Source organism: Vidua macroura, chromosome 7 (assembly GCF_024509145.1).
Source record: "Vidua macroura isolate BioBank_ID:100142 chromosome 7, ASM2450914v1, whole genome shotgun sequence".
NCBI classification, from domain to species: domain Eukaryota; kingdom Metazoa; phylum Chordata; class Aves; order Passeriformes; family Viduidae; genus Vidua; species Vidua macroura.
Window position 1 is genome coordinate 25,415,863 of NC_071577.1, and position 12,553 is coordinate 25,428,415.

Below are 12,553 nucleotides of genomic sequence, written 5' to 3' on the forward strand. Positions count from 1 at the left end.
CGGGACAACGGGTGCTGGAGGGCTGCACCAATACCCGCCGGTTTTTTCTATTGTTCTTTCTCCTGCGATCCCCCAATTATTTGGCCATTTAGTAAGTCCTATATTATCAATGCATATATTTTCCCCTACGATTCCTTCCCTCCTGCCTTCGGCGGGGAAACGGGGCTGTTTCCAGGCGCTTTCTGAAATGCGACTCTTGACGGGAGCTTGTGGATGGCACAAGTCTCTCAGAGGAAATCCGCCCCCCAAGCCCCTCGAGTGTAGCCTCCTCCAGCCCCCTCCCCTCGCCAGCCCTGCGGGGCTCTGCCGGGGCAGCCTCTCACCGCCGTGCCCCCCAACCCCGCCCAGGCAGCGTCCGGCCCTGGAGGGGCCCTGTCCCGGTCACCACCGTCGCCACCTCGGTGGCAGGAGATGCTGTGCGCTCTGTCAGCGCTGCCTCGAGGGTGCAGCAGGTTGGAAATTTCCCATCTGAGCTCATTTGAAATCTTTCCACCTCTCCCACCTGCGGTTTGGGAACTTCGGGAGGTGAGATCGCCTCTTCTGGCCCAGTAGGGACGTGACACGTGCACAGAGGTGACCGCGCTGGGGAATGGGGTCCGGGACTGGGAGGTGCCCCCACAGGGAACTGCGATGCTGCGGGGCTGCCGGAGCTCTGGCACTACAAAAGCCGATTTCCACCTGCAGTTCCCGCACTCTCAGCTCCACGCGGAACATCCCGGCACCACGTGCCCCTGCGGAGCCGTGGCAGGGACTGTTGGGAACAGGGACACTACATCCTGCCACCCTCTCCGCCGGTTCTGACGGCAGGCAGATGTCGTGCCTCAGTTTCTCTGCCTGTCCTCAGTACGGCAGCCGCCTCCCACATCGGGCAGCCACCGCTGTCTCCTGGCCCAGCAGGAGGAAAAGGAAGAACGAGGCTGTGATTCCTCTGGTCTCTATTTTGGGCTGATCTCTGTGCTCCTTTAGCCCAGGTGGAACTGGGTAGGTAGGATGTCTGCCTCGTCCCCAGCATCTGGCTGGGCTGGGCTGCTGGGGGATGCTGCTTTCTGTGGGGACAGCTGCAGAAGCCACACACTTGTCCCCTGCAGGACCCCTGTCCCTTCGGCTACATCCTCCTCTCCTCCTCCTCCTCCCTCCCTGATGAGTCCAGACAGACCCTGTTAATTCTCCAGTTAATGCAATTAGAAAAGTCTCCGGGCCAATGCCTGCAGCGGTAGCTGGAGCACCACTTCCAGTTCCACTGCCTGCCTGGGGGCAGATTGAGCTGGGGAGCTCAGGGAGACGCTGTCCCTGTCCTGGGGCTGTGGGACAAGCCCAGGCCAGGAGTAGGCAGAGCCCAGCTGGGCTGTTTGGGCTGCAGGGTACGGGCACAAGGCAGAAAAGCATCAGGCTACACTCAACCGGGCACTCAGGGACCCTTCTGTCCCACCCCACTGCTCCTGTACTGGGGTCCTGGATGATTCCCCCTATTCTCCAACCCAGCGCTGGCCTTGGGAGCTCTGCCCCACAGCCAAGGGACCACAGAGAGGTCTTGGAGCAGGACACTTCCTCCTAAGGGTAGGCTGGAGGCAGGTGTCCCTGGGCTGAGGGTGCTCTGGGTTGCAGGCTCCAGCTGCAGAACACCAAGTCCCACAGGCATAACCCTGCAGACCCCAGTCTCTCCAGCCTTTTGCCTGCTGAGGACCATCCCGATGCCCCCCGTGCCCCTTGGTGACCTCGCCCCAAGGCTTGTACCCCCGGGCAGGTGCATCCCGAGCTAGGGGCGTCTCCTGCTGCTCTTCCTGTGGCTCGGGCCGGCTGCGCCCCCGGAGGAAGGGGGAGTCCCCGCCTTTCAGTGGGCCCCACCGCGCTGGCCCCTCCTTCAAGCAGCCAGAGGCCGGGCCAACGCGGAGGCGGGGGGGAGGCACCGCCCCACCCCGTCCACCATCGCCCTTTTAAGGAAGGGGACATTCTTCACATAAACAAGCGCGGCCCCCGGGAGCGGAGCGGGGGGGGGGGTGTCCCTTCCCGGAGTGGGGGGCACGGCCTGGGAGGGGTGTCCGGCCCCCAAAATTCCACCTCCACCAGCCGGCCGGCGGGGTTCGGAAGTGGGATTTTGGGGTGGGGAGGGGGGGGTCCTGGGGAGAGGGGGGAGCCTTGAAACAGCCAGGGAGCGTCTCGCAAGTGCGGACCGCGGCGGGGGCCGAAGCGCGCTGGGACCCCCCCACCCGCGGTGCGGGGCCGCGGAGGGCCCGAGCGGCTTCGCATCCGCATCCGGCGGTACCGGCAGGCGGGAAACGGGGCATCCGGGGCGGAGAGGGCACGGAGGGGCCCCCACGGCCCCGCTCCCCCCGGGGGCATGCAAAAAGCTGGCGCTGAGCCCCCCGCGCGGACACGACCACGCGTTGGCAACCTCGGCCGCTCCCCCGGCCAGGGCAAAGGGGCCGCCCTCGGGATACGGGAGAGCCCAGGGGGTCCCCGCCCCACACCGGGGCCACGCAGCAACAGCAGCGAGGCCGAGGCCAGGTTACAAACACGCCGTTTATCAGCCATCCTCCTCCCCCCAATTTTCGGAGCCCCCGTGGGGATGGGGCCGGTCCCGGGGCTGGCCCCACTGGCGGCGGGCGGTGCGGGGTGGTTAGCGGTCCCCGGCGGTAATTAGCGGTCCCCAGCGGTGATTAGCGGTCCCGGGAGCCGGCGGTTCCTGGCGATAATGAGCAGGGGAAGTCTCCGACGCGGCTCATTCACTGAAGCGACTGTGCCAATGGATGGGGGAATCTCCCGCTGTCATCCCACTCCCGTCACATCGAGCCTGGACCAGCACCCCGGAATTGGCGGGGGTTGGGGGTGGGAAGAAGCGCTGAGCTCTAAGATCTTGGGGGGAGGGCTGCCTGTCTGTTAACCCTTTCCTTGCTGGGTGCATCTCTGGCTAAAACATGCCCGGACTTGGAGTGGCAGCAAATCCGTGTCCAGGAGGCCGCGCTGGGCAGGGACGTGGGGGATAACAAGCAGGGATGGGATCTGTCACCGTGTCTCTGTCGGGTCGAGGGCGAGACCAAAATTGAACCGGCTGTGGTGGCCCCGGGCCAGGAACCGGGCTCCATGTGCGATAGTGCACGTCCAGATCTGCAGGGGCAAAGAGGACAGGTCGATGAGCGCCCACCAGGGACACTGTCCCGCCCCTATCCCGCGGTGCTAGCCCTACCAGGTAGGCGACGAAAGCCACGTAGGCAGCCAGTAGCAGGCTCAGGGGAATGTGGTACTCCAGGCCACGCAGTGTTGGCAAAAAGTCCACCACGAAGTATACATTGATGGCGCAGACCAGCCCCGTTGTGAGGGTCATCAGCACCTTCCCCGGGCTGTGAACAGGGCAGAGGGCATCAGTGCCAGTGCGGGGCCCCCATCCTTTGGGCCACTGGGCACAGAGGGCTGGGGGAACTGAGTTTGTAGGTGAACCAGACCCGAAATGGGACATTTCTGCACCCCACAGCTATATTTCACCCCGTGATGGGACTCTAGGTGTGGATTTTGGCCACTTTCCAAATCCAGGGCTGGCAGTGCCAGGAGGATGCTGAGGATCCAGGGGCTCCCCAAGGAACCAGATGTGTCATTGGGAGGAGGATGATGAGGGTAGTGATGGGGTCTGTTCCACTCTGGCTGCCCTGGGCAGGTGGGAATGAACATACCCCTCCAATGTCCGTACACTAATTGGCCATGGCAGGGTTTGGGGGGGCAGGAGGGGCCAAAGGGAAGGTGCCTGCAGCCAGAGCTCCCTACTCTGCCTCCTGTGTGGCTCCCCATGCCCTAGCACTCACAGGCTGTTGCTGAAATCCTGCATGAGCGGGTGCAGGCTGGTGAAGGTGAGGACAGGCAGGATGGCAAAAGGCAGCTGAAAGGAGAGCAGGATGAGGACATCATGGCTGCCAGGCTGGGGTGTTTGGGGGGCAGGTGATGCCCTCCCACCTCCTTACCAGGATACTCTGCAGGACGTTGAGCAGGTCGTTCATGCCTGTGAGGTGGCTGACATCCTTGAAAGCAGCCACGAAGACAGTGGGCAGGATGGCAAAGGAGCGGGTGAAGAGCACCCGGGTGAAGCGGGACCAGCGGAGCTGCAGGAAGCCCTGGAACACGGCAGAACCTGCACCCTCGCTGTGCCTGCGGCGCCGTGTCAGGGCGAGCCCCGAAACCCTGGCTGGGAGGAACATGGGGGCGTCTCCCCCTCCTTTGTGCCAGGGCACTGAGCGAGCTCTTGCAGGGCTGCCGGGCCCCACTAGGTGTCAGCTCCGACTCGTTAAGAGAGGATCTTATTAATGAGGGAAACATTGCGTAGGGCACCCACAGGGTGCAGTGGGTGGACACTGTCTCCATCCCACCTCCGGGGGAATAGGGACACTGGTGCTAGCAAGCTGCCACCCTGCAGGAATGGTGGGCAATTAACTCTTCCAAATACTCCTGGGGGGAATGTGCTGCCCATAGAACTCCTCCACCCAGGGCCCACCTGTGATTTCCCTGCTCTCAGCCCCTCCCTCTGGGGCAAGGGCCAGCATCCCTATCTCTCACCTCCATGACGAACTGCCCTGCATAAGTCCCGGTCATTGTGGAGCTCTGTCCTGCTGCCAGGATCCCGATGCCCCAGATGTACAGTGCCAGTGCCCCGAAATAGCAGCCCAGGATGACACCCTGTGTAGAGACACTCCAGTGGGCACCCTAAAGTGTCCCCTACCTCAGAAATTCCCATCAGCTCCCAGCCTTCTAGTGGAGTTATAACTGCTCCCAGCCCCAGGGGTCGATGGGGAGAGTGATATATCCCCCACATGGGAAGGGATGCTCACTGGACACAGCCTGGTGGCACTCACCCCCTGGTAGATATCCACAGACACTGTCTTGTTGTTGGTGGGGAAGATACCGGCATAGTGACTGATGCTGCTGTTGACACACTTGTTGTGCTGTAAGGCAGAGTGTGACAGCCACCCAGCAGCTCCCACAGACACAGGGGATTCCCACACATCACCTCTCAGGGAATGAGAATATGCCAGGGGATGCTCGTCCCACCCATGTCCACAGCTGGGCACAGCCGTCATCTCCCTGTGGCCATGAGGTGGCACTCACCACGTCCTCATTTCGCTGGTGGTAGAAAGCCTCGCCGAAGACAGCCATGACAAAGAGGTTGATGAGGAAGGAGACAAAGAGGGCCAGGCAGGACTCGGTCAGGAAATACATATTGGCCTCCTGCACTGCCTCCTTCTTGGACCGGTCGATCAGCCGTGTCTGGGCATGGCCAGTGACATAGGTGTCATGGGGTCACGTGAGCACCCCTGTCCCACAGCCAGGACCATCTGGTCCCCACCAAGTGTACCCTGAGGCACCCTGGCAGAACAGTGCCCACGGCAGTGCCTTGATCTCACCTTGACCAAGGAGGAGTGGAGGAAGATGTTATGGGGCATAATGATGGCGCCGATGATGCCCATGGCCTGCAGCAGCTCCTTTCGCCCGCAGCCTGGGCAGCTGGGCAGGAAAATGCCCTTCAGCACCTCCACCTGCCTTGGCCTCACCACCACGTACTGGGAAAGTGAGAAGGGGCACTGTGAGCTGCCAACCCCTTACTACAGGCTGGTAGCTGTGGGGACACCATATGGCGGGGTCCCTTGCCAGCCTCGCAGGAAAAGGGTTGTCCCCAGCTCCCCCCTTACCTCATAGCCAAAGGTCAGGGCCATGATGGTGATGAGGAGGCCGAAGAAAGCCTCCAGTTTGCGAAGTCCTAGACAGGTCAAGAGATGGGGTGGAACAGAGCAGGGGACACTGGTGCCACATGGGCACCAGGGGCTGCCTGGGTGACAGTACCCCCAGCCCTCATCCTGGCACTCACCGTACTTATCGAGGAAGAGGAAGAAGAGTGTGTCCACGATGGTGATAAGGACCCCACCCCAGAGGGGGATGCTGCAGGATGGCCAGGGCAGGATTAGATACATGGCCCTCTGTGGAGTAGGGCCATGGGGGAGGCTGGAGGTCCCTGGGGGGAGGCTCACCGGCCAGCTGAGAGCAGGCTGAAAGCAATGGCTGTCCCGATCACCTCCTGCATGTCAGAGCCGATGATGGCGATCTCAATCATGAGCCAGAGCAGCACACGGGGCACCTGGAGGGGACAGGGCACCATGAGGTGCCTGAGCCCACAGCGGTGCGTAGCTCTGGGCAAGGTGGCACAGCATCCTGGGTGCAAATCCCTGTCTCCAGGCTAGAGCAGGCCACCTAGAGCAGCATGGGGACCCCGGAAGACCCCTCTCAGCTTCTTTCACAACACAAACTCAGGATGAAAGATGAGTGCTAAATCCGAGTCTGTTCCCCCCCTCCTCATCCCTGCCCCAGTGAGAGCTGAGGATAGGACCCATCTGTCTAGATAGGGGGGTTTGAGGGAGGCGGGGCAGAGGGATGTGTCCAACCCTCCTTTTGGGGACCTGGGGACCTGTCATTCAGCCAGCGTCTTGCTCGTTCTCCCCATCAGGATCTTGACACTTAGATGGGACCCCTAACCCCTGTCATGTGATCCCTCCTCTCGAGCCCCCGCCACTTTCTGCCCCAACACGCACAGGCTTTCCCGCGTCTCGGCTTCGCGTTGCCGCCCCGACGCCTGGGCTCACTCCCGCGGGGGACGCTCTCATGTGTCCCCAGGTCAGACCGGGACACTGAAGCAGCTGCTTACCGCCTCTCACCCTGGGCTCCTGTACTGCAGGGGCGTGGGCACTAGGTGGGGGACACCGGGGCTTGGCAGGGGGGGCTTTGAGGAGCCCCTGGGAGAGGCAGGTCTCTCACAGCATCTTCCTCCTCCTCTCCAGCCCTGCAAGTCCCTGCTAGGACTGTCACCAGCCCAAGCACAGGGTCCGCCCCAGAATGTCACCCCCAGGGGCCTCCCCGTGGTTGCTCACCTTGGGGTAATAGAGATAGCAAATCTCGCCCAGGTCCTTCCCGGTCACCACGCCTAGACGGATGGCGAGGCGCTGGCACAGCAGCCCCAGGACGGTGGCCCACAGCAGCACCCACAGCAGCTGGGGAGCAGCAGGAGGGAGGGAGGCAGCAGGGACTGGGTAAGATCCAGCCGCCCGGGGTCCCCAGTTCAACCAGGGTTGCAGGGAAGAGAGGGGGTGCAGGTGCTCTGCCAGCCCAGTCAGAGGGGTGCCCCCCTGGCACCCCTGGGTGTCCTCACCCTGTGCCGAGGGCCCCCCTTGCCCTTCCTGCTCCCGGGCTGGGGAAGCCAGCTGCCAGGGGCAGCCGTTGGCGCTGGAGAGGTTACGAAACCCCCGCCTGCTCCCTGAGCCCGGAGCCGGGCTCACCTTGAATCCCGCCAGTGCCCCGCTCTGCAGGTCTGACTCCACGTTGCCTGGGTCCAAGTAGGCGATGCTCATGAGGAAGCCGGGACCGGTGAAAGCCCAGAGTTTCCTAAAGCTGAACCCAGGCTGGGACAAGGCAGCAGGTCAGAGCCAAGAGCTCCCGTTCAAAACCAGCGTCTCCTAATTGCACATCCAGCCCCCTTTAGCCCAGTGCTGCCCGCATGGGTGTGTTCAGCACATGGAGGTCATTTTCCTGACAGTTTTGGAGAGGGAACTGCTGCCCCCAGCCTCTTCCTGTTAGCAGCAGTGCTGGAGGGGCAGTGAGCCCGGTCTGACCCAATGGACAGTGATGTGCAGGGGGGGTCCCAGGGCTGTCAGGCACTATTAATTGCATTCCATGGGATTCCACTGCTGTCCCCTGCTTTTGCTACTCCTCCTGACTAGGGAATACCATTCCTTCTCCTTCTCTGTTCCACTGCTCTGAGACCAAACAAGGATGGGGTGTGGGGGGCTGGTGGGGTGCAAGCAGCCTTGGGGAGGCCCACTGGGCTCATCCATGGGTGGCCCAGGAGGTGATGTCTGAGCAGGGGGTGATCCTTATGGCTGGGTAGCACCTTGCTCCATTGTCTCAGTTTCTCCATTTGGAAAACTTTAAGTATGGGAACACTCAACCTAGGGCTGTGACTTGCCTGAGCTGGGTCTGGGGTGCTGGAGGCATGTCCCCACGGTATGTCCAAGACACATATTCCCCACTGCAGTGGCCCTTTGCCTCCCCACCTCCAGCTTCCTGCAGCACTGTCCTGCTGCCCTGCCCTCCCTGAGACAGCCTTGCAGCACCTACCCCACTGCCCTTGGGGATGCTGATGAGCTCATCCAGGTAGGTCTGGTCCTGAGTGCCAGGGCGCTGTGGGGGCATGGGGCCTCCATTCACGGACCTGGTGAGGCCTGGGGGGACAAGGAAGAGGAGGGGAGGTGGCAGCCTGCCAGGGGGACAAGGACACTGGTGGGCTGGCAGCCCTGGCACCGGCTTCCTTCAGTTCCACCTGACCCTGCCTAATGAACCCCATGAGGGAAAAGCACCAGTTTTCCGGGGGGAGTGGGGGGTGGGGGGCATGAGGATGGCTATATGGGATCTATCAAAGACTGCCCAAAGGAATCAGATGCCACCTCCAGCTCAGATGTCCCTAAAATCCCTGGTCTGAGCTCCGTCTTCACCAGTCCAAGACCCAAGTGCCTTTCTGGGCAGCAGGGAAAGGAGGGGACCCTAGTCCAGCTCCTGCTGCTGGATGGGCATAGAGTGAGGACAAGAAGCTGGTACTGGTCCTGGTCCCCCTTTGCAGTCCACCTACATCCTGGGAATTGGTTGAATCACATTCCCAGGCTTGAAGGAACAGGGGATGGGACAGGTGGGGAATCCAGGACAGGTTGGGGGGGGATGGTGCCCACTGAAAGATGGAGCACAGCCAGGAGTCTCAGGGTGGAGGGGAGGGGTCTAGGGCATGAAAGGAGACACAAGGCGACCCAAGAAGTGTTGTGAGGCTCACCTGGCTCCAGTGATGCCATGTGTGGACCCGATCCAGCCACAGTGCTGAGGCTTCCTGAATTCAGCTCTGAGTGCAGCGCCTGCTGCCCAGCTTTTAAAGGACCCCCCCGCAGTTGTGTCATCCCTCCCCCTCCTCAGGAGGAGAGGAGGAGGATAGGAGAAGGAAGTGCTCCTTCCCTACCCTTATGAGCACACACAGTCTCGGTTCCCCCCCCCGACCAGTGCCAGGAGGCCCCTTCCCTCCCCTTTGCCTCACACACGTGCAAACACGAGGCACCCTCACCGGGGCGTGGGAGCATGGGGGGATCGGGACCAGTACCAGCCTATCACTGTCCATCACATGCCAAAGTTCTGCTTGGGTGACTGGGGGACAGGGGACAGTGTCCCACAGAGCAAGAAGGGAGGGCTGGCCCCACGGGAGTAGGGGAAATGCCATAGAAGTGGGAGTGAGGAGGAAGCAGGCACGTGTTGCATAAGGAGATCAAAATGCAGCCTGAGCTGCTGGGGGAAGCACCCAGCCAGGCAGGCTCTGTGCACAGGGTGCTCACATCACCCTTGGGTGCAGGGACCTTCACGCCAAAGATGGAGTGCCAGTGTTGCAGTGTCAAGTTGTGCCAACAAAAGTGTCCAGCCTTCTGCCAGCCTTCTGCCAGCCAGGCTGTGTCCCACAGGGAGATGGGCAAGGGGTGTCCCCCAGGAACACGTGGGGTGGTGGCAGGCGCAGGGATGTGAGCCTGGCCCTACTCTGTATGCCCCAGGCACCCCCCATCCCCTAAGCAAGGGCTAGAACAGCTGGGAGAGGGACAGGGTCCCACCCAGAAGGCATGGTGGGGTTTCAGCACACATCTCAGCTCCACCTGCCCTCCCTGAGCCTCAGTTTCCCCAAAGCAAGCAAGACTGGACAGGCAGTGCTGGCTGCTTTATTTGCTGTTAGCTGGAGGGTGACCAACTGGGGAGCTGGGGAAGGGGCTGGCAGCTCCAGTGGAGCCAAAGGGGCTCCCAATGGGCCGCTGGTGGGCGAAGAATTCCGCAGCAAAGGAGATGGTGTCATGTGGCTGCTGGAGAAGCAATGCCTGGAGGAAGTCAGACAGCAGTGCGCGGACCTCGGGGTGCTGCTGGAGGTAGGCAGCATGGGATAGTTGCAGCTCATCCTGCAGTAGGGTGACAGGATGGGTGGGGTGGGCATGAACACACATTTCCCCCCTGGGCACTGTGCCAGGGTGAGGGCGACAGGAGCCTGGGTCCTCTCCCACACTTCAGAAGGTGTGAGGAAGGATGTTGGTCAGCCTGCCCCCTCAGTGTGCCTCCTGGGCACACCAGGGGAGACCCTGCTGGAGACTGGCACAGCCCCATGTCCCCTTGTCCCCATGTCCACCCATCTTACCTTCCTGTCCAGGAAACAGGAGTAGAGCTCCATGTCCTCCTCCCAGTCCAGGGGTTCTTTGGGGAAGGGGAGCTGGGGCTTAAACCTACCTGGCAGCAGAAAGGCAGGGCAGGGTGTTCCCCCTTGATTTCCAGACAGTGGGGAAGGGCTGCCTGTGCTGCAGGGGCACAAGCCTCCCCTGCTCAATACCTGACTTGCTGAGGATGGACTCATCCTGTAGAAGCATCAGCACTGGAGAGCCAATCTGCATCAGCTGAGCCAAACGCCTGAGAGGGGAAGAAGAGCCCTTGACCTCCCCATGCTGGGTCCCACCAGACTGGCAGGGCTGGGGTGCCTCTGACCAGACCCCTTCCCTTACCCGTTGGGGAGGAAGCTGCTGTGCCACACAGTGGGGGCGCCTGTGCTGGCGTGCACGGCTCGCTCGATCACAAACACCTCAGTCTCTGCTGAGCCCACTGCCTGCCGCTGGATGCCCAGGGCAGACTGGGGGCGGTACGGCCAGGGGTCAGCCTTGTCTCAGAGTCCCCTCTGCCCCCAGCTGCCATCCCCATGTGTTCCCCCATGCTGTCAACCACATTCTGCCCACTCCCACTTCCCACATCCCCCCCTGGTATCCCCAACCTGACCCAGACCACGCCCATCCCACAGGCCCTCCTGGCTGGCGGCTCACATAGCTGGCGGTGCAGAGGTCGCCCTCGGTGTTGATGGCTGGGAAGACAAGGTCGTGGGGCATTGTCTGCCGGCGTGCCAGCACCCGCAGCAGCAGGAGGCTGGCACCCTCCAGCAGCCGCGCCCGCAGCTTGGCTCGGCTGTATGAGAAGCTCTGGCACTGTGGCTCTGCCTGCAGAGAGACCTGGCTACCTCATGGGACAGCCACAGCTCCAGCATCCCAGGGACAGCAACTCCCAGAGCCTGGGCACCCCTGGTGAGACAGGCCAGCTATGCTGCCCCCTCCCAGGATGTGACCCTGCCCTCAACCTCACCTCTCCCTCCTGCAGAGTCTTTGTGACCGTCATCCCGTGCTCGTGGCTCAAGATGTGGGTCGTCTTCTCTGTGGGGTGTGGTCTGAGCTGTGGCAGGGGTGGGAGGCACAGGGTGGAGGGTAGAGCCAGGGCACCCCTCCTCTGAGGTGGCGACCCCAGCACCGCTGTCAGTCGGGGTACCATACCAGATGCATTGTGGGAAACTCCCCACCCCAGCTGCCACCCAGAGGAGGGGATGGGGACCAGGCTGGTGGGCCAGAGCTGGAGTCTAAGCATGACAAGGGACACCAGGCTACCCACAGCAACCTTGCAGGGGGCACAGCCCCCAGGAGGGAACCACTGCAGGGCACACCCCAGGGCAGCGGGTAGGACACAGGGACGGGGACATGCCACCACCATATCAGTCACCTCCAGGCACTCCTGCTCCTCCTGCTCCAGGGTCTCCAGCTGCCAGGTCACATAGGCTGGCAGAGCAAAGTCATGATCAACCAATCCCGTTAGCACTGTCCCCATTCCCAGCCCCGGGGGCTGGTGGACAGGGATGTTCCAGCCCTGGGGAGGAAGGAACCCCCCAAAAGCCACCCCTGGCTCACCTTTGAGGGTGCTGGAGGCAGGCACACCATCCTGCTTGCCTCGGAACCTGGTTTGCACCAGGATGCAGGTCTGCACCGGCTCACCTTCCCGCTGGTAGGGTGCCCACTGGGCTGCCATGCACCACTGGCCCTCTGCCTTGTCCCTCGGTGAGGCCCCCACAGCCACCACTGACAGCGTCTCCGCAAAGAGGCACCGCTCCAGCTCCTTCAGCCCTGCACAGAGGGATGGTGACCCCAACACAGAGGGACCGCGAGGAGATGGTCACTCTGGTCACTCCCTCCTGAAGTTACTGTCGCCCCTGCCCAGTACCCCTCCCGGTCTCTGTCCCCCCCCCGGCGGCTGGGCCGAGTCCCTCGCCATTTATCCCGCTCAATCCCTCACTCTCCGTCCCCCTCCTGCCGGGCCCGGTGCACGGGGCACGGTGTAGCAGGACAAAGGGGAGGCTGGAGGAGGCACGCACCGATGAGGCTCAGGAACTCGGCAGCAGTGTCCGCCATGCTCGGGGGGTTCTGTGAGCTCTCGGGAGGGAGCTCCATGCCTCGCCGGGGGGCTCCTGCTGCCGGACCCTCAGGTGAGGGGGCGGCGGGGCTCCCCCGAGCCGCGGTCCCCGCCCCACGCGTGACCCTGGGGCGGCAGTGACACCCACCCCGCCTCTGCAGCCCCCAGCCCCTGTCGCCCCCGTCCTCCCCCCGGCCCCCGCCTGCCGGACCGACCCCGGTGCCCCCGACGCCTCCCGGCTCCCAGGCAA

The 12,553-nt window shown here is 62.7% G+C and overlaps 2 protein-coding genes across 5 annotated transcripts; both read right to left on the minus strand.

Annotated features, from left to right (window-relative positions):
* Nucleotides 1-2,501: 2,501 nt before the first annotated feature.
* SLC11A1 (solute carrier family 11 member 1) lies at nt 2,502-8,896 on the minus strand. 3 transcript variants are annotated; one of them, XM_053983022.1, is made up of 15 exons: nt 8,846-8,896; nt 8,143-8,246; nt 7,305-7,427; nt 6,900-7,019; nt 6,006-6,112; nt 5,846-5,916; nt 5,670-5,737; nt 5,385-5,540; nt 5,089-5,247; nt 4,836-4,925; nt 4,540-4,659; nt 3,951-4,100; nt 3,795-3,868; nt 3,185-3,338; nt 2,502-3,105 (listed from the first exon to the last, which is right to left on the minus strand). In XM_053983022.1, the coding sequence occupies exons 1-15, from the start codon at nt 8,862-8,864 to the stop codon at nt 3,004-3,006; spliced, it is 1,617 nt and encodes a 538-aa protein (XP_053838997.1). In that variant the 5' UTR covers nt 8,865-8,896; the 3' UTR covers nt 2,502-3,003. The 3 variants fall into 3 exon arrangements, with proteins under 3 accessions (XP_053838997.1, XP_053838998.1, XP_053838999.1); XM_053983023.1 differs by lacking the exon at nt 6,900-7,019; XM_053983024.1 differs by lacking the exons at nt 6,900-7,019; nt 7,305-7,427.
* Nucleotides 8,897-9,691: 795 nt separating this feature from the next.
* Nucleotides 9,692-12,467, minus strand: CATIP (ciliogenesis associated TTC17 interacting protein). 2 transcript variants are annotated; one of them, XM_053982490.1, is made up of 9 exons: nt 12,266-12,467; nt 11,805-12,017; nt 11,620-11,675; nt 11,212-11,298; nt 10,899-11,069; nt 10,587-10,711; nt 10,418-10,494; nt 10,229-10,313; nt 9,692-9,995 (listed from the first exon to the last, which is right to left on the minus strand). In XM_053982490.1, the coding sequence occupies exons 1-9, from the start codon at nt 12,339-12,341 to the stop codon at nt 9,692-9,694; spliced, it is 1,194 nt and encodes a 397-aa protein (XP_053838465.1). In that variant the 5' UTR covers nt 12,342-12,467. The 2 variants fall into 2 exon arrangements, with proteins under 2 accessions (XP_053838465.1, XP_053838466.1); XM_053982491.1 differs by having other exon boundaries at nt 9,749-9,995; nt 10,229-10,317; nt 12,266-12,465.
* Nucleotides 12,468-12,553: the final 86 nt, after the last annotated feature.